This window comes from Apostichopus japonicus, chromosome 9 (assembly GCF_037975245.1).
Source record: "Apostichopus japonicus isolate 1M-3 chromosome 9, ASM3797524v1, whole genome shotgun sequence".
NCBI classification, from domain to species: Eukaryota; Metazoa; Echinodermata; class Holothuroidea; order Aspidochirotida; family Stichopodidae; genus Apostichopus; species Apostichopus japonicus.
Window position 1 is genome coordinate 13,141,026 of NC_092569.1, and position 23,938 is coordinate 13,164,963.

Below are 23,938 nucleotides of genomic sequence, written 5' to 3' on the forward strand. Positions count from 1 at the left end.
AAAGCAAAGCAACATTGAACTAGATAACTTCATGAACAAACCGAAGTTATAATGAAACCAGTCATACACTAGATTTTGACATGACATTTTGCAGAGCCACTGACACCGGGGTGGGACGGGGGGGGGGCATGGCCCCCAATAATTTTCAAAGCACTGATTTCCAAATAGACCTTTGTAAAAGTCTCAATACATGTTTGCTGATGAATTTCGGAAAACAAACTTCCGAAGCAGATTCAATGTTTCTTATTCTAAATGCACTCTGACCAGGTAGGTTTAATGGAGAAAAGCTGTCGCAATTGAAAGAAACAAATTTATTTTCTGTTGCCCGTATATGGCGCGAACGATTTACCGTAAAATCACTGCTGATCACCCATATCAGCATGCTCTTTACACAAATGTAACCTATATAATAAACTCGTATCGTCCACTTTTTTTGACCAATTCCACGGAGGAAACGTCTGAAAACACCTGATTATTCATTGCAATGGAAGGAAATGACACAATTTCGCAAGCTACATCGGTAAGACTGAAATTAAGATACTATTCAAGAGATCTAACAAAGGCTAGCCACAAAAGTGAAAGGAAGAAAGGCCTAACGATCGTAAACAACACAGAGAGATTTGATCAGCGCATGTTTGGCGGGGCTTGCAAATTTTGATTGAAGTTTGTAGAATCTATACGGACTCGTTACAAAATCTGGCGAAGTTTATTCATCTCAAAATGTTTAACGACAGATATATCAATAAAACTAATGAATATTAATATGAAAATTGCATAGAACGGTGTCATTTTTACTGAGCTTTTAGGGCAGTAAGCTGTAAAGGCAAACACACATTGAGACTTTAACATGTAAGGTTGGTGAAGTTTGAACTCTTGACCTCGGGCTGTCAAAATATATGTAAGAGGATTTTAGTAGACAAGTGATGGAGAGAAGAAAAAAACCAACATGGAGAGGAAGGAGATCAAATGTAGAGGGACAAAGAGAGGACTTTAGGGCTTCTTATCTTAATATTGTTACATTTAAAGTCAAAATTTTGACTTTTTATCTTACAATTTTGATGTGAAAAGTCCTCATTTTGAAATAAAAAAGTCAACATTTTGAGATAAAAAGTCCACCTTTCGAGAAAATAAGTCAAATTTTTGTAGATAAAAAGTACAAATTTTGAGATTTGAAGACTCCCTTTTTTCCCTATGCCCCTATTACGCCACCGTAGAATTGGAATACCTATGAAATTTATAATTTCTTTCTTGCTGTTACCATGCATCTACCCCCGACCCCCCTTCTAAATTCATGTCGGTTAGCCCAGTATTTCGTAACTTTGATGTTGTATCACGTTTCGGAAAATAACCGTTTGCACTAGCTGGTTTAGCTGGTTGCCCCCGCGACAATGGCAGCTGGTCAGTGATGCAGGCCTAATTCTCAATAGCTATCCAGATGGTCGGGGTCGGACGATCCCAAGCGCACCTTATTGGGCCAACACCTTGGCACCCCGTTCGCCAGCAGACTCACTGCACATACTAAATCTATGGTATGGGGTGGTATTTATTGCTTTTTTATTTGAACCCATAAGTTCAGCAATTGTGGTCTGATTACCCTCTCCCCACCCCGTCCTTCCGGTCTCAAACAAATAACGCCAATATTCCTGGAATAACAACTGTCTGAAGGTATACTACACGTGAAAACTCCATAACACAGCAACTAAGGTTGGTAGTTGTATATTGCGGAAAAGCTGAGGTTTATATGCACTTATGGAAGGAAATGAAGGTGGTTCTAAAGTGATCGCCGAGGTCGAATAGCCGGCCATAGTTAAGCGTGTACATGGCCACGGGTGGCCGTGGTTAAGTTTGTATAGGTGGCCAGAGCTTCCATTTCTATAGGTAAGCTGTGTTGGTTTCTATAGGCTCTCGGGTCTCTAGCGTGTGGGTTTATTTTAACATCATGATACAAAAAAAAAGAGATCATTATTTTAGAGAGCAGAGAGGGTACTTCTTGCCAGTTTTATTGAACACATTAAGCTGATGGAGAACAAGACTTTAAATCACATTAATTTGATCAAAACAAGGAAAAAAACACATGCTTAGATATTACAAAACCCCTCAACTACGTTTAGGTGGCAGTTGGTGCCGACTTCATAGGGAACTACAAATCTAGGGTATAGAAAGAAAAGAAAAGAAAAAAAAAAATATATATATATATTTATATATATATATATATATATATATATATATATATTAACCAAGTTTTATAACTGCAAGACCCTAACAACGGCCATCCAATGTGCTATTTATTAATTGAACCTAACCAAATTATGAAATTTGCCCTAACCATAATAATAAAGAAAAAAAAAAAAACCCCCAAACTGACATCACTCATCACAAAATAGGCAGTTTACGGGAGGAATCAAAGCAAAACATGGAAACTAATCTAACATGTCCCATTGACTCTGTTTTAAATTAAGCCGAGCTTAATTAACATTTTTTACGCTTCGATTCAGAAAGTGGTTAAAACATTTTCTTGAGTTGGCTGGTTTTAGTCACAATGGGACTATAAAAAGAAACAAAATATGACCCCCCCCCCTCTCATTCTTCCTTTTCCTCTTCTTGTTACTTCCAACAGATATTTGTTGACAAAGAGGATAAAGAAAGAAGATGATGTTGTTGTCCTCCCATTATTGTCTTTTTCTCCTCATTTTATACCCCCATGCCAGTTATTTCTAATCCCTATCGACAGTAAGCAATAACTGATAAAGGAATATATTTCCAAAAAAAATTTCAAAAAAAAAATCACAGTTAATGGCAAGACACTATACACAATACACAGCCTGACTACTGCAAATGACTACTGCTATTTTTTTTTTTTTTTTATCTTCTAGTTTTATTTTTTGCCTACACAAATTTCACAAAATTGAAAAAAGAGAGATACAGAGAGATAGAGATAGAGAGAGAGAGAGAAGAATTTTCGGAATTATCTCATTTTAAAAATGTGAAATAAAATAGTTACCATTCAAAATGTACAATGTAAAATACCTCTATACCGCAGAAAAAAATTAATAATCATAATAATAGTAGTAATAAGAATAATAATATGTGCGCTACTAACATAGCTGAACCAAACATGTAGGTCTACAGTTAACCTTAGTACTGTTCCTATCAGTGAAACTTAAAGTAGACATCTTCTTAAACTTTTTTTACTCAAAAAAAAAAAAAAAAATTAAACTATACTTTTCATTCGGTTGTTACTACTGTATCAAACAAGTCAATTACACACAGGAAGGACCTATTAGGTCATTAAAAACAAAGGGGGGGGGGAGGGGAAAAAGAGTCATTATCTACAATAACAACAATATGGAAGAATTGCTCATTTATAGAGAATCACAGGTGGAACAACATTGCAATCTCAGTTAATTTTTTAAAAGAAAGAAAAAAAAAACAGGGGGAGAAGGGGTGGAGTATAGAGATCAGTGGCTTGTCTCTTTAAAGCAGCTTTCAGGGTTTTTATTTAGTTCGAAGAATGATAGCAAAAGAAGCATAAATGACACTAGTTATATCAGAAGAGAACATACTCTGTACCCCAATTACAGAAAACTAACAAAAGATTCAAAAATACAAAATAACTTCAAACTAATTTAATCATATACTTTAACCACAATTTCAATTCAGTTCCCACCAGGCATGAGCTCTAGGAGATTTTGAGAAACTTTTCAGTTTATTAGACTTGAAGGATAAAACGACCCTGAAAGCTGCTTTAAATGTAAAACCATAAGATGATTGGTCGTTAAAAAATGATCTTTTGTTGAAAATGTGAAATATTCAATGACTCACATTTCATTCATTTGTGTTAATCCACAACAAACTTTTAAATGCTCTTCTTGCACTAATTTCAGGACTACGGTTATTACAACATCAGCCTTAATAATAATAATAACAATAATTTTTTACTAACCATAATAACAACAATAAAAAATAAAAAAAAGTAAAATTGATACTTCATGAAAAAAGGTTTACAAATCAAATTTCAAATTTACACTGATGCACACCCATGCACAAAATGGAATATAAGTCGAGTAAAAACATCTTTCCTTTTGACGTTATCTAATAACTAATCGAGCAAATTTACAACCAACGATTAAACATAGTTTTGATTTTTTATATATACTAGAGTAATTACTTCGGGGCGACATTTAATCAAACAACCCCCCCCCCCCCTCACCCCCTGCTTTCTTGACAAACACTATGACAGAACTAAGTGTCCCCTGACCCTTATTTTATGAGAGTATGTTCACAAAGTACAAGAGATTAAATCAGCAACATAATTATTTCAAACAGCAAAAGATTACATTCCAATTTATACAATGTTGGCTTTAGCATGTTATCGAAAAGAAAAGAGAGAAAATGACAAATAAAAAAAATTAAATTAAAAACAATTTCAAATGTCATCAAACATTCTATTGTAAGGGTTAACAAAGAACCACACAATATGTTAAAACGACCAGGTTTATTTCCTCCGATGTGCATTTAACAACAAAAAAACACTTTATCTTTGTCTATAAGATTTCAAAAATGGTTTACTTAATAACTGTTCTTCTTGTGGGTTTATTTTTGTCTCCTCTCCAGGATTAAAACAGCTACTGTACAAAAGTGACTGGCTAAAACTACTTATACCCACTACTTATCCAGGTGTCAGCTCAAAGAAAGATAAAGAGAGAGACAGTCCAGGGCGGGGCCCTCGACGGGCGCCACCAGGAAGACGTCCTCTTTCCGGTTCCCCTACTCGACTTCCGTCTCTCCATTGGTAACGTCTAGCACCTCCTCCCCCTCCTTCCGTACCTCGATCCGGGTCACGGTGAAGCTTGGGTTACTCTTTTTCTCCTCCTCTAAAGTCTGGGCTAGGACCTAGGCAAGAGACAATGCAATATAGATAGATGATTAGACGCACCGTACCCACCGAGGTGTCAATTGCTTTATTGAATGAGCCCTTCGCACCCCTAGCTCCCCCCCCCTCCCCCAAAGTAGGAGGATGAGGAAGCAAAGACCACAACGATGTTAACGACTTCAAGACGACAACTACGAAAGGGTAAACTTTGAAGAAATGAGGCGGACCTGTAATGTTTGGAACAGGGTCGGTTTGACTACGGCATGCAAAATTGATTGCTATGGGATATTCAGAAATAAATAAGACCAAATATGGACCGCGGTTATGAATGGCCGTGTCTGCAATCAGGGTCAACCAAATGCGACTTTCAACGGTGCGGATTTTTTTTCCTGTAAACTTTTTTTCTGTAAATTTACTGTAAACGCCGTCGGGATTTGACACAGGCCCGTTGACAATAATAACTGTGTAAAAGTAAGTTGGCCTGACATTTCGATCCTAGCAGGATCTTCTTCAAAGGCTACAAAAAAGGTATTTTTAGCCTTTGAAGAAGATCCTGCTAGGATCGAAACATCAGGCCAACTTTCTTTTACACCTTCTCTTACACAGGCTCTTTAGTGGATAAGCAGTTTGCTAACAATTTTATTTTGACAATAATAAGTGTTACCCGGTCCAACATAGCACTGTAAACATCAAACACACAGAAACAATGTCACTGTTGACTCTCAATTACAATACTTTGCTCAGCTCTGCTAGATCTGGTGAGACGAATATAGTTTTAACATTTGCAACAAAATTTCCAACTATTTGCATGTTTCTTTTGGGCCACTGTGAATATCGTCTAAAGGAAATAATTAGAGATTCTTGTAGAACGAACTCTCAATCTGTTTTGAAGGAATGGATGAAAAACTGGGCACTGACAACCAAAATAAACAAAATAACACCCTTTTTTACACATTTTGCAGACCAAAATATCCAGATCCTAGATGTTCTCCTTTACACTTAAGACACATCCTCGTTGCTGTTATTGTTTTAATAATTAGATAAATCTTTTGTAAAAGAGCCAAAAACAAAAACTGGGGAAATCAAACATGCATCTCCCCGCCCAGCTGATGCGATTGTTGGCGATATACTAGCCTAGCGAGTTATCGGCAAGTTCTCACATAAACAATAGCAGAATAATGCAAAAATGACGATACTAACGAACTATGAATCACTAATTGATACACTGAAATGCCTGATGCCCAGCTTCTACAATCAAACAGAAATCGTATTGCACTTTGATGATGAGAAAAAAAAAAATGTACCAAAACAGAAATATTCGTTTAATAACCAAAGATGGCAAATTTTGTGCGCATTGTTGCTATATTATTTTCTCATGCTAAATAATATTTGTAAATTAATTAAACTTCCAAAAAAAAATAAAAAAACTCATAATTTGTTACACCCATGGAATTTCTGCAACCACGTTGACATGATGGCCGCACACTGAGCCCACAAATCCAAAAATGCCTAAAATTCAATTTCTGGCTCTGTGGAAGCTTAGACTCTGTAGTTTTAAGGTCTACAGTAAGTACACAATTGAATATAGCCCCCTCATGTACGCAATCATCTGTACCATCATTGGTTCAATGAAAAACGTTTTGTTCCATCTTTTTATATTGACTACCTTATCGTTTTGAGGTTGGACAATATTAATTATGAAATTCAACCTCCCCACCCCCACCCCCTCCCCCCAGTGGGGTTAAGGGTTCTTCAGCCATACAGCACAACTACAGAACATCAAAGACGCATGCAGGTGTATCTAGTTCATGCACTGATCAATTCCAGAAAAAATCTGAAAAAGTAGGAATCAGAACACCATGCCAGCCATATGTAACTAATATATCAGGAAAAAAAAAATTGTATATAATAAAATGCAAGTTTCACTGCCGAGTGTGTTGTGAGTAGTAAGCTTTTTAATTTTTTTTTTTTACAATTTTTCTTCAAGAAACCAAGACAGTACGTACGGGCTAATCAATCTTGCAGCCTATTTTTCCTCTTCTAAACCAATTTGCACCTGTATCATAAAACCAAAAACTGACTGGGATTATGACAAAATTACACCTTCAAATTACAAAGTATTATATGCTTTACTCTTTTAAAAACCATGAGGTTAAGTTCATCCAACCATGAAGGAAGAGTCAGGGACATAACTTAATATTCAAATGTTTCATGTAGCATGGAAAAGCACTGAATTTTGTCCCTTATAAGTTACTATGGCTCCCTCCCTTCCTTTATGTTAATTAAAACGACAACCAAAACAAACTGCCATTTTTGCATAGCACTCTGCGATGTGCTACCGAATAAATTATTCCCAGAGAGGTATGGTCGATCATAAAATCTAGCGACCAAAAAGTGAACGGCGCTCCATGATTTCTCATACATGTAAGATATACATCAGTATGGAAATGCTACTGAAACGTGACTGGAAGTTTACTCATCATATCGGGCACTGGTGTCACGCCAAATTTTGGGCCGATTCCGTCAAAATTTAAAGCAAACTTTTATAAACACACTTGGACACACATTTATCCCCAGAGGGCGATTTAAAATTTTGAGGAATCTGACAAGTTCCCCGCCCCGGAGAAGACACCTTCCTTTCATACCGATGTGTAGAGGCCTCTACTTCCATCAAGGATTGCACCACCAATTGACACCGACATTCAGGAGTTTGGAAATATAGCGGATAGGGCCCGATGTACGTGAAAACAGAAACCATGACGAAGGGAAAACAAGGTCTGCCAAAAATGAACTGATCTAGGTGGAAAGGGGGGAGGGGGTGGGATGGTGGTAGTGCTGCTCATGACTAATTAACTGTGTATAGTGATCATGTCAAGGAGGTGGGAGGGGGGAGGCCTTTACCGGTGGTGGTGGGTTTGAGTTCTTTTACCTGGTTGTGGTCAATTTCGCCATCCCCTTGAATGACTATCTTCTTCTCAACTTTGGTTTGGGTGACATTACCCTTGATAGTCTGGAACAAGCAGATAATATTAACACATTAGTAGAAGTAGTAACATCAATCAACCAGCAGTTAAACAATCTCTGTGTCAATTTTACCCTTGCCCCACCCCCCCCCACCCTTCCCACTTTTTGTCTGATTCCCATCTCTTCCTATTTCTAACCAAATATTTAAATCTCCATATAAAAAATTTCACCAAAAAAAAGAAAAACCTTTCTGAATGAAAGCATTTTATTGGGATTTATTATCTATGTTATGTTAATTTTTTCCCTTCTTCGTCTTCTTCTCTTGTTTTCTTCATTTTTTAGCACAACTCACAAATCTGTCTATGACCGAGCTTTTTTTAAAGCACGATTCCAAATTGTTAAAACCTAAAAAAATACAACCGAAGAGCAAAAGTATGTGCCCATTCCCATACTGGCTAAAGCATTTCAAACTTTTTGTTACGATAGATATCTTTACTTCCGAAGAAAGAAAAAAAAATGCTTTTTCAAACAATATTTCAAACTGGCGATCACAATGAGTTTCCATCGAACACTGTGCTTTTATTGCAAAATAAGACTTTAGCATTTTTTTTCCATTATGTATTCAATGATTGCCTGCAATGCTAGACTACAGCAGTCATCTCGACTTGTGCTTACTGCATAGTGAAACATAGTCAACAGAGTGTTGTAAATACTGTAGGCAATGAAACATGACAAAACTTACTATGCCCTGCTTTTAAACTTTCAAATTCAAAGATATGGCCACAGCAATTAGTGAATTGACGGCAAAAACATATAAAATAAAAAACCAAAATTTGTTCACAGCATTTATGCATGCTTAATATAACTCATGCACTAATTACAAATCAAATTAAAAACAAAAAAACCCAAAGGAATGGAAAACAAAGAGCTAAACAAAGAAATACCAACTAAACACATACAAGGGTAACAAGCACAAAAGAAAAACAAAAAGCCAAAAAAAAACAAATGGGGGGGGGGGGGAAATAAAAACAAATTATTGTACCAGTGGTGGTCTGATTCATCAAATTATATTATTCATTTAATCTTACTGAGATATGATGATATATCACAAAAGGTGAGTGGCTGGGGGAGGGGCCAGAAAGTGAAACAGCTGGTCTCCTGTTCACCCTATTGTTAAATGGTTGAATCCATTTTATGTAAAATACTCCAGAAAAAAAAGGAAAAGAAAAAAAAAGTTTTTTAAACAACTGTTCTTGAACAGTTTGTTATTATGCATTATACATTTTGTTACATAATAATTTTGTGTGTGTCACGATACCCTATTTTCATTTTTTTTTTGTGTCGTTGTTTTCCGGTGACAACCGAATTATCGATAACCTCAGTCGTCCAGCCGCTTTCTCCTTTACTTAGGAGCAATGTCTCCACAGAAAACAAAACAACAACAATCGGTATTTGACATATTCGCCTTCAAATAAAATCTAGAAGAACTGCAATCGATAAATCCTTGTGAAAAAGATCTCAGACAAACTTGATAAAATCATGATTATTAAGCGTAAAATAATTTGCAGACATGTTTTACCACTACGGAGGGGGGATGGGGGGGTAGGACTGACCTTCGTTATGTGCGTAGTGGTGGTGGTGGTACAGGTCTCGCTGCTGAGGGTCTGAGCGCTGATCAGCGTGCCATCCCCGTCCGTGATGTCGGGGGCGTCCTTCTCAAAAGTGATGGTGGTGTTCTCTGTCTGCACGAAGGGCACGTCCGTCGTATGCACGGTTTCGTCATTCTCCTCGCCGGCGACCTGATGGACGATGTTTGCTGTCCTCACGAACGGCTGGTTCTCCTCCTGGTCGGTCGGTACCACCTGGACGAGTTCGTCATCCTGTAGGAAGGGTGGAAGCCATTTGCTACAGGGTGACTTAAAAACAAAACGTCACTGACGAAAGAGGGTGTATTTTTTTTTTCTTTAAGGAAAATGTGTTATCTTGTCAGGATCACAGTTGTGAAATCTGTACAAAGAGAACATGTTTAGAGACTTACTCTCTAACCACTGATCAGTAATGTCTTTGGAGTGACATAACCAAGCAGATAGCTTTAATATGCCTTTTGTTTTTATTTTTTGAGAAAGGATGGCGCTGGCCGGGGATTTTTACAAACAAGAAGAAAATAACAAGGGGGGGGGGGGGCCCTGTCACTGTATTGGGTATAGAGTGAATAAAACCTTTGCCAACCTTTATTAACCCCAAACCTTAAAATATAGAACTTTGAGCGGCTGTCAAGACTTTGGTTGCTCGGCAAAATAATTCCACTGTCTGGTTGCACCCTCTTAATAACCGACGAGTGCACTTCACTGATGAACAGTTGCCGAGCAACGATAAAAACATCTCCTGATGAGTTTCAAAATAGTAACCGTTCCTTCAAAACTTCCACAAATAGAAAACAAAATTCGTTTTTTCAAAATTATATGGAAAAATGGTAAGTTGGATGAGTGAGATGACTGCCGACGGAAGTTGAGGACGAAAAAAATAATTTACAGACGGAGAGAGGACAAAATGCTGTAATATGTTACATATTATTGACACAATCTGGACAGATGGAGTTAATGGAGGTTTATGCGAATAATTACTTTCTAGGAAATGTTCGTAAAAGTGGTTACATGAATTCGTCCCGGTAGCAAGAAAGCATGGAAGGTAACATCGCAGAAGCTTTCGTTAAATGGGATGCCAATTTATTGTAATCTCGCATAAAATTTAGAAAGTTTTGGGCACAAATATACAAGCTAGGAGCTTACGATACAATGATGCATATACACGGTCTTTTTTTATATTTTGCTTCTTGCTTCTAAATTTCAATTTAGCTTTTGTTCTTTTGAGCAAGTATATTGCTCTTCTTCTTGTTGAATATGTGCAAGGTCACACATCATACATACTTGCTGATATTAGTAATACTGGAACGAAAGCAATCTAAGCCGGTTACAATGCACTCCCTTTATGCATTTAGAGGAATTCAGGATTTTTTTAAATTTTTTTTTTAAATATTCAATTTATAATGTCCTTTGATTTATTCCATAGGCATTCTAAAGGCAAACCCAAGTGTTGGTAAATTTCACTCAGTTTTCTAATGCTCAACCTAAGCTAAGGCATACTACAAGGTTAAACCGCCTTTTGGAAAATGAGAATTGCCAAGAAACTTACAGATCTCCTCATAAAAGATGCTTGCAAATGAAAGTTAGTTTTGTCAGAGTTCCCCCTACAGGTTTCCTCTCACAATAAATTGACTACCCATCGAGTGATGGAGTGCTACACGTTTTAATAACTGCAGCATCCAACCTGCCTCGTCAGAGTAAGAGGATAATTGGAAATGAGATGGTTTTATCAAAAATAAAACCCCCAAAAAACTGCAGTCACTAAACCAGACTGATTAGCTCTAAGCCGTTGAAAGAAATTTCAGACACCAAAGTTTATGAAACAACTCGATAAGCCCATGAAAGTGCATGTAATATTTCTGTGGGTATAGATAGACTGTGCACAAGCCATAAAAACAAACTTTTGTAATCAATTTTGGTTCTCCAATCTATTGTCCTACAATCTTCATCATCTTCGTGCTGTGTCATGAAATGATACCCCCCCCCCCAAAAAAAAAAATGGTCACAATATACAATAAGCTTGTTTGTTGATGTGAAAAGTTTGGGTGACAAAGCATTTAGAGTGAGGTGGAAGAAGTTTTGGCATATGATCATGACAGAATTTGCGTGTGTGTGTGTGTGTTTTTTTTTTTGGGGGGGGGTCCCTACTGTAGCTTTGTCAACTACAATCATATTTTGAATACTACTAGAAAGGTTTCAGTATCATTGTAACAGTTGTTTTAGTCTGTTGTAGCGAATGATAACTTCTCTCCTTGAACTGCAGGACGCAAGCCTCTGCAACTATATCAAACTTCTGCAAATATATCAAACCTCTCCATATATATACTTCTGTGTCTTTTAAAAGAAGGACCTATGATTGTAATCCTTCAAGTTATCCACAAAGTTTATCAGTTCAAATAAATATCCCAGTTTTATGCTTTGATTCATTGTTTCATTTTCTCAAATTTCAGAAATGCTAAGTAAAATTGATTCTGGTACAGACCACTGTGAAACTCTCCAACAGTCATTCCCCCACCCTCCCTTCCAGGCCCCCTTACTGGTGCATGCAGGTGTCATCTTTCAGCCTTTGGAGGGTGTGCATAAAGTTAAAAGATATATATATAGATTGTGATTGAGTAATATAGGTGTGAAGTATGTAGGCACATATCATACTGAATGGTGCTCTGACTCAATGGATGATCAAAGCATGGTATAACAATAATCAAAGAAAATGTTCTAACAACAATATAACCATCTCGTCACTTTACATTGAAAATGTTTTTCAAATCCCATAACCCTTTTTTTCATCGGGTCTGTGGGGTCACCAGCACATAAAACATGGTCGAAATCCAATAACCTAAGTGTTTTTTTTTTCCTTCATAATTCTTGACAAGACTTGACATTTTAATACACACTTTACAAATAGGTTTAAGAAAAATCAGTCACAAAATTGGTTTTCCATTTAAAGCAATAAACTACTGTAACATGTAAAATGGAGATGAGAGACTGTGCTAAGTATGAGAATGGAGAGATTTTGAAGGAAAGAATTTTGAGATAGCCTAAGCTGATGATTTGTGCACACAATACCATGATTGCCTAGTTCTAAACTTTAAGGAAATATGCTATTTTCAAAAGCTATATAGTCATATCAAAATTAGAAACCTGGCCCTGGGAGCAGCAGTATGTTTTAACTGTTTCAAACAATTAACCAAAAATTAATTTTCTGCCTAAGTCATTCTTTAACAATTTAATGGAATAGAGAAAACAAAAATTGATGTCCTACACATTTTAATTAATGTATTGTATTCAGTTTTGATTTGCAAACCTTTGAATATATTTGCTTTTGTACGTTGTTCCAAGAATGATCTTTTTGGACCAATGTAAAATATAAACATGCTTTTCAAGTACTGAAGTATTTTTTTTCTTATTACGCATGTGCGGACTTATACCAACCAGATTGTGTTAACACTACAAATGCATTATTAATGCAACTTAGAATTCCACCAGGTACAGTACATGTGGGTTGCTATGGATACTACTGTACCTCTTTGTTATTTATGGAATTTTTGTGATGCTATTATCAGAATACTCAGATAAAAAATATTCTGACCTTTCAAAGCAACCAACTGTCTATAGCTGATTGTAACTTTTGGTAAAGTGTTAAAGTGACCTTGGGCCTGGTGACATCACACTCATTTTCTTCAAGTCATTACTCTGTATCTCCACAATGGAAGAAGCTATCAAGCCTGGGAGTTTAGACAAAATCAATCTCTATGTTTACATTCTGTTTCACCGAGCTATTGCCTTTAGTTCAATTTTAAACTTTTAGGAAATATCCGCTAACATTATCCTAGAACTTACTGGTACAAAGTATCTCAATTTATGTGAATTGATCGACCTCTGGGTCACTTCTGCTCGAGGTAACGTATCACGGCAGGGCAATTTAGAAACGGCAGTCGTCAATTTAAACATGCTCTCACTCACACTCGCAATAAAGCAAAAGATTGAATACACCTCTCAACACACCTAGATTAGAAAACTACATAGAAAAATGTCAACAGACAAGAATCAAGAAAAGGAAGCCCAAAAAAAACCAAAAAAAAAAAAACCCAAACTTATTTTTTTCCCTTCAATCATCCATGCTGACTGTGGCAAGCAACAAATTATAAGGAGTATATACGCAGCTTCCCCTAAAAAAAAAAACATAGGAGTTCACACAGCAGAAAAAGGCTTGTCTTTACATACATTCATGGTTATTCCCCTTTAAAAACCACAGAACTTTACTAAACCATTGCTTGCATGGCTACCTGTCTTACACAATGAACCGACATCTATGGGGGAAATAATTTGTGTCAGGGGCATCAGATGTTTTTTTTTGGAAATAATAATCAGCAGTTATTTTTAGGACGCTAAAGCGACCACAAATGTGGGAGAAACCAGCAAGGGCTTATGGATTACAACTAACAGGTTGGGTGACTTTCAATTCAACATTTTAACTCATTTCAGAATCTTAAAAAAGTCCTAAAAGTTGGCAAAATTGTTTGGTTGATCTTTCAGCAGAAAAGTTTGAATGGGTAAGTGGGGAAGAAGGGGGTGGGGTGGGAGAAAGGTGGTGGGGGCAGGTGAGTAGAGCAATTCTGCCTTATCTTTCATACACTTAATAGATGGTTATCAATTCCAACATCAAAATTGGCCTACGTCACTATTTTTCTCAAGACAAAGATTTGTTCCAGAAATAATCAATTGGTATTGGGCATGTTGTCTGGACTGGAAGAAACAGGACATACTCTTAGAGCTTTAAGTTTATCCAATTTCATATTAAAATGCATCAGTTTTAGTTAATGAGTACTGATTTATTGCCAAATTTTGACTTTTCCCATTCCGGGTATTGTACCATGTAGCGAAAAAAGCAGCATTTTCTTCATTAGTACTTTTGAGGGTATCAACTCATATTAAAGCATTTTTATATGTTTTTGAGGATTATGGTCAGCATTAGACAGTCATTATTAGTGTGAACACACAAGCTCCTTTACCCCTTATTTCTCTCACCTACCACATCTCTGAGCATCATGCCACCATTCCACCACATACCCACCAAACCAAAGATATTCACATTCCATCACTTATGTAAAATCAACCAAAATGTCAGATTGAGACAAAACCTAGTTATAAACCATCAAGTTTAAACCATCAAGTTATAAACCACCAAGTTATAAACCATCAACTTTTGATAATGGGTTTTCATGTGACATCATGTGACACCAAACCTACATTCAGTCTTTATTTTGAGAACACATGATAATCCAATCGCCTTTAAACATGCATCTCACCCATACTAACCCAACAGACTCCACATGCACTGTGCGTTCTATTCATTATAACAACTACTCTGCTGCCCACATAAGTTAACCAATCTAACCCCATAGAGCCAGCCCTCTTACTACCATAGATATATATACCTATAGATATATGTATCCACTACCCCTCTTTTTTCTTTCATTAGTACCCACGCATGCTACTTGTAAACCCTGTGCTACACATGGCAGATGTTTCCTCCGGGATGGTGGAGAAAACTAGTCCCGAGTGGTTTTACCCGACGGTCCCATCCGATGACCCCGATCCCATTCACTTTAGCATACATATATCATGTGACAGAGTACGGTACAGACAGATAATTGTAAGTTGAAGATGGCGCGAGAGAATAGTAGTGAGAGAGTATATGTTAGAGGTGCAAGTTTACGGAAAGAGAAATGAGAATCATGCAAAAAGAAAACGGCAGTGGTTGGGCATGCTGCCAAAAGTTACAACGGGTTCTGAACGACCCTTCACCTCTTCCGTATCTGCGGGCACTGCAGGGGTGTCCTCCTCCTCAATCGTGAGAGGAGGATTAGGAGGAGAGGTGTCGTCCATTGTCGATGGAGGAGGTGGAGGAGGGGACGACTCCTGAGTCGGAGCCTCGTCCATCACGATTGGGGTTTCATCTTCATTCGGCTGAAATTAATATTTCATAAAGACAAACACACGATCAGTCTCAGTCGACAGAGCAGGAAGGGAGGAAATTATTGGTTCTTTTTTGAAGTCTTCCTTTGTGATTTACATCCTCCACATTCCCAGAGGGCAAAATTTTTACCAGAGAAATAACAGTCAAAAATATGTTTTATATTGACAGGTTTGCAGGTGGCATCCCATACCCCCCCCCCCATCCCGAAATCTCCCTAATGTTGTCACGGACAAGTACGACCTATCCACGTCAAAATTAAATTAAACTGATCGCCGAGTCGATAATGCATCAGAATATACACAACTTATAAATCGAGGTTAAGAAAATTCAAAACTGTTGTACTGTCAAGAGTCCCTGGATCGAAAATAGTACAGACCGTACTGGAGGAATCCATACTTTCACACAATTGGTGTAAACATTACTGCGGTTCTACAGAATTACTGAATTTTAGGATAAAACCGTTCAAGACTAAGAATATTTGGATATGGGGCTCTGGCATAGTTGACTGATTAATACCATGTCGGCTCCATTAAGTTTCTCCAAATAACCACAATGTGGAAACTTTGAAAAGGAGCACTCTAAGTACTGCTTTCTAACATATTATTATCGTAACAAAAATTTGGAACATAAAAAGATGGTATAATTTCAAAATAATATTGACTGTTTTGTAAATATTCCTAACAATCGAATGTGACAAAATGTCTCGATTATTAATGTGCTGTTTGTGCAATATCTGATCTGTTGAATGAATCAAGAGCAGAAAAGAGACCACCAGTGTGTAAAACAGCCAATAACAACTACTGTATGGTGAATTGTACTATCTAGATACAGTAAACCTACACCCATGAAATCAGCACAATTGTTTGATGATACCATGCATAAATGTTCTCTTTTATGAGGAAAACCTTGCAAACGCCAGTTACAGCTTGACAACATTGTGGACTGCAATGTTTTTATTATTGGATCAGAATACCAATAAGTTCATCCATCCCTGTAGAAATGAATTGTGCTTGTGTCCAAAGAAAAAAATAATAAAAACTAACCAAATGTATACTAAAAAGCAAACAATGTAGAGTTGTAACCAAAAATAAAGGTGCTTTTCATGCTACGAAAACAAAATATCGACCAATTGCTTTAGAAACTACAGAATACAATCTGTAAAGAGTATCTTCAGAGGCTTCTAAATTTAAATTAACTCAAGATGAGAGACTTTTTGTTACTTTCATAACATATAAATGCCACCAAACTGCACGAACCCTTGCTATCTATCATTCCTAGGTCGATTAATGCATCAAGACGGAAAAAACATCGTTTCCAACCGAATGACACAGACAAACCCTCTAGGATGCTACTAATTTTTTTTTCAAGTCTGAGTAATTCGGAGTAAATTCAAACATTTCTGGTCGCTCCCATTTCGAAGAGATCAATTTCCATACTTTATTTTAATTTCATATTTAGTTTTAGGCTTTGTTTATTTTTTTTCCAAATTGATACCAAGTTTGACATACTAAAAAAAAAAAGGGACGATGTTTGGGGAGGTATGTTTGACAAGAAATTGAGCTTATAACTGCTGTCAAAATATTTATACAGAGGTGATGCAGTAAATTTGACAAATCTTCACAAAAGAAAAATCTGTGGGCCCTAATTCTCTGGGTGCAAAGTAAACTACACGCCCAACTTGATACTGTGGCATTTATTCAACAGAGATGTCAGAAATATTGTTCCTGCTTCAAACAATTTTACATCATGTCTAATAAATTATTAGCTGAATCTTGAAAAGATTTCCTTAGCTTTTCTCTATCTTGTTTATTTTTCCAACATCTCTTTGAATATCCAAAACACTGTTTAAATTTGAAAGCAAACTTCAAAACATTAACGATATTCATTCTAGAACAAGTACTTTTTTCTTTCTGTGTATCTTCAACAAATTTCGGGGTAGCGCCACATTTATTCAAAGTGAAATGGAAATCTCGAATTTGTTTCAACCTACAATTATATAGACACAGCTTTCTATCAATAGCAGTTTATACTCATTTTAACTATTCCATCAGAAAAAAAATTAAAATGCTGACTCAGAAAAAGTCTTTCACTTCTACAACTAATGTTGCAAACAACCTCTGCTTTCAAAGGCTTGCCAACAATGGTTACTCTGAAACTATTCCAAAGAGAGAACTTAAAATGCCAGGTGAGAAAGTCTCTTAATATTAAACTTGAAAAGCTACACCCGCTGCACTCAAAATGCTTGAAAGACTACATGACAATTAAAAAAAAAAATTTTTACAAAGATTAAACCCAATCTCTGCAATATCCATCCATCCAGAAACAAAATAAAACCCTGACCAAAGGAAAGTATGAAAGGAGGGTAAAAAGAGGAGGATTAAAAATGTGAAATAATAAGATTAAGATAAGATTTCATACAAAGGCTAGAGAAAGTTAAAAAGGAGATACCTTAGGTGTCAGTTCAAGAAAGACTTTTTCAGTGATAGGAGAACTAAGCTCTGAATAGTAAGTTGTGGTGGTGACGGTGGCGTTTGGACTCTCCAACTCAAGAAGAATCGGTTCTCCTTCCAAAATGTTTTGCTCCTTCTCCTGCTAGGGATAAGGACAACAAACGGAACGAAGAGAGGGCATGCAAGAGAAGAAAACGGTTAACAGTGGGCCATGCATAAACACTGAGCACAACTAACAGGGGGGAGAGAGAGAGAAGGGGGGAGGGGGTGAATATCAATAAAACACACAAAAAAATATATTAATCAAAACAGCTCCGAAATACCGTTAATATTAGCATGCACTAAAAAGTACTACCCCTACCTAAATGGTTAAAATGAAATTATGATTAATATTATAACTCTCCTGATTAATATTCTTCTGATTGTGGATGGCGCTTCTAATGCAAGCTTCTTAGTTTGTTAGGATCTAAGAAAAATTGGGTTCTTTTGCTTAAATTATAGCCCAGCATCTAGGCCCTTCTGCTATATTGTTTTAAGCAATATCATGTCATTTTTTTGTGGAATGTTAATGACACCATTACCAAACGAGCTGCAGAGTTTGTTCTGCTATTTTCTCTGCCTCTTATAGCTTACTAATGAAAGCACAGTGTTTCGACACATATGCCAATACTGCAAGTTCTGTCCCATTTTTGTTTTGCTGTAGACTGTTCTATTCTTGTTAGGATTATAAAGATTGCATCTAACTTGATGTTAATTAAAACAAACTTCAACAAAATTAAAAGTTAAAAGGTACAACCTACATCTTTGAACAAATTCAATGGGCAGGAAACTAATATGTTCACTTATCCATGGTCTGCAATTACCGTATAACTTTATATCCACAAACCTTCCCTACCCCACCCCTCCCCTACCCCCCACCCAGGGTTATAGCTAGGAGATTGTGAGTGCTGGTTAAATCAATTTGCAAAGCGTAGCGAGCGAAGCTCTCGCATCTCACGGCCGGGGGCCCAGAGGCTCGCTTAAGGGCCCCTGGTGGGGTCCAGGGGCAACGCCCCGGTGGGGGTCGAGGGGGCGAAGCCAGAGGGTTTTCCCCTATTTGTAAAGGTGACGTTATTATCATGTTTTACGGCAAGGGAAAGATAAATTTGTTACTTTTGTTGTATTTCACAAGCATTTTACTATTTTTTGTGCCGGCCAGTGGACTGTTTATTCACTTCCAATGCCGGCCGGCCGGCAGGCGTGAGTGGCTGTGACCACTGGCCGCCGACGGCCGGTGTGGCTATAACCCTGCCCCCACCCCATTTTTTTTTTAAATTTTGAATGCTTTAACAGAATTGCCCATGGCCTCAAAAGTTTAAAAGAGAAACCCAATTGATTCTTTTTCTTCACATCCTGTTTACTACCCTAGTCATCCAGCTCTGGGGATAATGGATGCCCTTCAGGTCTGGTTTCTAACTCACTCAATCAATAAACTTTAAGGCTGGCTTAGCTTGATTTGAGTGAAGAGCAAGCTTTAATAAAACGGGGTACAGATCCAGGAAACCTGCACGGACACGATAAAGACGATACAGAGACATAAACCATCGAACAATTTGCTCACGATGCAAAGATAAAAAAAGAAAGAGAGAGCGAGGGGGGAGGGGGAGGGGGGGTGGGATCTTGCAGGAGATTGTTGAGGACAACAGCGCCACCAATCTCTTACCTCTTCTTCATCATCGTTGACGGTGAATGTCTTGGTAGTCGTGGTAGTCGTGACCGTGGTCTCTCTGGAAATGTAACTGCCGTCGTTGGCTAGGACGATGCCATCCTCGTCGGGCCCGTCGCTGGGCTGGGGCTGTAAATACACAGAGGGAACAACCACGGTTAATTTAAAAGTCAATCGTAAAAAAAAAGATCAAAAACTTAATATACCGACGACTGCAGTGCAATCCATACTGAATTTGATATTTTGAAGGAATACAACTCTGCCTTCCTCCTTTTTTACTTAAGTGGTTTATTTTGCCTTTTCACATTGCTTTCAGAGTCTTGTTGGTGTCCTGACATCCAAATCCAATGTATATCCATAGAAGAAAGGGGTTTTACAAAAAAAAGTTGATTCAATGTGATACTAAAAGTTGGTTCGTACTTCCTGCATGTTCAGAGTGGAATTTGGATCATGTTACAAAATGTAACAGAAAAAAAAAAGGAGGGGAGGGCTCTGGCTGCTTTATTATAAATGCTACTATCCAATGTCATGGTTGACAGGCACACCCAGGATTATACACTGCCTATTGGATGATGAATGGGGACAGTGTAGAAATGAGATGCCCTCCACCCACCACACCCCCACTACCCTTATGTTAATAAGCAATGTACCTTACCTATGGGACTGTTGGAATGTATTATCACATCCTCATCCCACATATGATTGTCCTATGATGGACAATCTTGAGACAAACATACAGAGACCAGTTTGACAGAGAGGACAATTGCACACCATATCTACTGGTTGTTGACACAACGTAACTTTGTCCCAGATACACCAGAGGACAAAATATATCGTCAGATTTGCAGCTTACATGCCCACATCAATTGTTTGGAAGCATTCATACAATAACACAAAAATATCGACATTTACATAGGCAGTATAAAACCTGCGTGTCACACTTGACAGAAACCAAGATAGTTGTTGTCGTTTACTGGTTAAGCTACGTAAGTTAGAGGCCATTTGCATTTTAGAGGTTAAGTGCTGACACTGTATATGTTTTGGAAAGTATCAAATATTTTCTGCAAATATTAAACAAAATTTTGTGACATCAAAGTGACACAGTAAAAGGTATAAATCTGTACATACATTGTTACGTACTGGAGACGTTAATGTTTCACACACAACCATATGTCAGTGTTTTTGTAATTTCCATGTATTTATTCAATACTTAAGGCTATATCCTCTATAATTATTGCCTTGAAATCGCAGTTCAGTCATCTGTGTGGCCTACTGTACAATATGCGACCCTCGTGCGAACTGTCTGCAGCCCCGCAAGGTTTTCAAAGTCATTCCAATGTGAATCCATGGATCCCTATTTATCCGTAACAGAGTTTTTATGCAACTATTGATCTACTGAAACGACAAATTCAAGTCTGAACGACCCAAAGGAAAAAAGTCAACCTTTGATTTGAGGTTTCTATAGAGATCCCTTATTTGTAATAGAGGGAGCGATTCACAAATTTGATTAAATAAGTTTCACAATTTCATCATCCAGGCACTTTTTTTTTTTTTCTTAAATTATTTGAAAATAACTACTGAACTTGCCATGAGATTTTATTATTGATTTAAACCCCATAAAATTCATCAAAATTATCTCAAAAAGGATGCATCCAATTAAGTCTGTACTTCAGAATAAATTTAGGAATTTTTAGTGGTTGGATTAGATTACACCTTGGCCATCTTCTTTGAATTGGGTAATTACCATCTGTAAAACTTGAACAACGTGTAACATGACGAAAGTACTGTAACATGGGCGTTGTGGTTTATGACTAATGATACAAATTACAAACGATTCTATGGTTACAATATCATTTCCTCAACAGAGCAGACTTTCATTATCAAGTGTTTTCTTGGTAAACCAGTAAAACAGGTTTATATCATAACAGGAAGCGGGCTTCAAATTTTGGTTTCGGAGCTGCTGATTCAAGATAAGTGTACTTTACTGTAGGTACATTTCAGCATATCCTACCAAGCCATGCAATGGATCAAATATTGGATCAATATTGATCAATGGATCAATTCTGCAATAGATCAACATTGCTCAGCTCTAGGCAGAACATACAACCTACTGTACAGTCGATCCATAATTTTTTTTCTTTCTTCTCTATATCTTTTTCTGAATCAACAGTGTAATTGAAACCAAAAAAATATATTTCATAACTCATTTAACTAATTCAAAATGAGCCATTAAACATTTCAGATATAGTTTTAGAAACAGTTTCAGAAACAGAAACAGTTTCAGAAACAGTTCAGATAAACATTTCAGATATTTATACTATGCAGTTAAATTGACCATAACCATTGGAAAATTGTCTGCATTTGAGCAATTATCAACTTGGTTAAACCTTAATATGCCAAACATCCATATAGTCTACTAAGCATCTAAGAAAATCAAATGCTGTTCTTTGCCATTATAAACTATACCTACTCATTTTGCCATTTTTGGACAAGACAGAGAAGGAAAAAATAAACATCATTGGTTGTACAGAAAAGAGGTAACTATCTCCTCAAGCCACACTAGCTAGATATTAAGCAGACTTAACAATTTATTCTCTCCAAATAGTTGACACTTTTTGAAGCAACCACTAGTCTTTTCACAAACATGCCACAAGTGTTTCAATGCAATATGTAACCATGGTTACTGGCTAGATATAAAGACTATATATTGTGGCAGTTTCAAAGGATCTGTCATGCTTTGAAAAACAGCAAAACTCTTACAAACAGAAAGAAAAGCAAAGACCAAAAAAGCCCTCATCTACGTTCCTCCAAATCTGACAGAAATGATTGTTATTAATGAAAAATGGTTATTTACGTTAAAAGAAAGAGGGTGGGGGGCGGGTGGGGAGGATGGAATCCCTAAAGCAGATACTAATAGTCTATAATATTATATTAACTTGAAACTTGAGTACAGGTTCTATGTGATTCATGGGTGCCCATTCACATTCCACTCAGCAGTGTAACTACATACATACTGTGCAAGTGATATTATGTATACTGTCTCAAAGTGCTTACAGTAGACTCATAGCACAGTACTTAGACTAATGGTACAGTAGATTGCATAGTAATAAAGGTCTCCGAATTCACACTCACATTCGCGTCAACAGCACAGACAGACATTAAAAGCAAAATCAAAATCATTTTACTGTTCTTGACTTTCAACTTTATAGTGCATTTAGGGTATACTCACACTTACAACAAACTGTGAACTTATAGAGAAGCAATTTGCCAAATTCCCCCTCCCCCCTCCCAAAAAAAAGAAACATCCTTTTAGTGACAAGATATAAAAGTCCTTGCACATCATTGGCCATCTACTATAAAACTTAATTTGAAAACTGTGTAGAAATAAAATGGACTTTGGTTCTAACAGCAGTTTATCTGTCTACTATTAGACAATTTCAAGATTTATTGCCAGTTTTTTTCAAATCCTTTAACTTGACCTTCACCACATAATTTTGAAATTTTGCATCCAGTATTGATTTATAGTGAAATGTCAGCTATATCTCCACAAACCGACACAAAAGCACATAATCTTCAGATGCATTAAGGATTTATTTATGTAACTTTCTCTTTGATGAAGAAATGTTTCAATGACTGTATCTTAAGTAGACTGACGGTTGGTAACTATGGCAACCACTTCATATATGCTCAATACACACAGTTAATTCTGTATAGATCCTATTCTTTCAGTTTGAGCTACATATATAGTAGTAGTAGTAAGTTGAGTCTCGTCTATCCGACATGCTCAGTGATTAACCTCCGCCACGTATCACGGTCTTGCGCAAGGTTTATTGCTTCCTCGAAATTGTTAATGTTAATGTCCTTAAATTGCCACTTTATTTTTCCAAGCAAGGTAGTCACGGGCCTTCTTACTGGTTTAGCAGTATGTCTCAGTGCTTCGCTTAAAGCAACCTTTGCTGGAGCGTCCTCCTGGAGTCTTGCTACATGACCGAAAAATCTCAATCTTCTATGTGCAACTATGGATGACCAAGGTGTTTGGTTGGTTTCATTGTAGCTACATATATGGGGTGGGGTAAAACAGTAAATTTTCTTCATTCTAAGGAGGCCCACTGGTACAAAATTAATATTGCTAATATATATTTAATATACATTTCTCATTGACTAGAGGTCAGTCTCAAACCTTGGGCCGGGACCAAAAGGTAGGGCGGGACCCATATTTCGGTGGGTTACTTGGATTTATCCAGACGCCTAAGAGCTTTTCTACAGATTTCCTAACTTACAGTTCAAGGAGATCGTGTCCATATTGCAAGCTACAGTAGCTTT

General features: G+C 37.0%; 1 protein-coding gene across 13 annotated transcripts in view; it reads right to left on the reverse strand.

The window, feature by feature from the left end:
* Window positions 1-3,722: 3,722 nt before the first annotated feature.
* Window positions 3,723-23,938, reverse strand: part of LOC139974164 (protein 4.1-like) — a 113,724-nt gene continuing 93,508 nt past the window's right edge. For 6 of the 13 annotated variants that reach the window (XM_071981112.1, XM_071981119.1, XM_071981115.1 and 3 more), the window contains 6 exons: window positions 19,613-19,744; window positions 17,909-18,052; window positions 15,289-15,450; window positions 9,451-9,717; window positions 7,803-7,883; window positions 3,723-4,893 (listed from right to left, as the gene is read on the reverse strand). In XM_071981112.1, the coding sequence (XP_071837213.1) occupies window positions 4,768-4,893; window positions 7,803-7,883; window positions 9,451-9,717; window positions 15,289-15,450; window positions 17,909-18,052; window positions 19,613-19,744 (912 nt within the window). In that variant the 3' untranslated portion in view covers window positions 3,723-4,767. Of the gene's footprint in view, window positions 4,894-6,879; window positions 6,930-7,802; window positions 7,884-9,450; window positions 9,718-15,288; window positions 15,451-17,908; window positions 18,053-19,612; window positions 19,745-23,938 lie in introns of all 13 variants that reach the window. The other 7 variants (XM_071981118.1, XM_071981114.1, XM_071981120.1 and 4 more) reach the window with 7 other exon arrangements.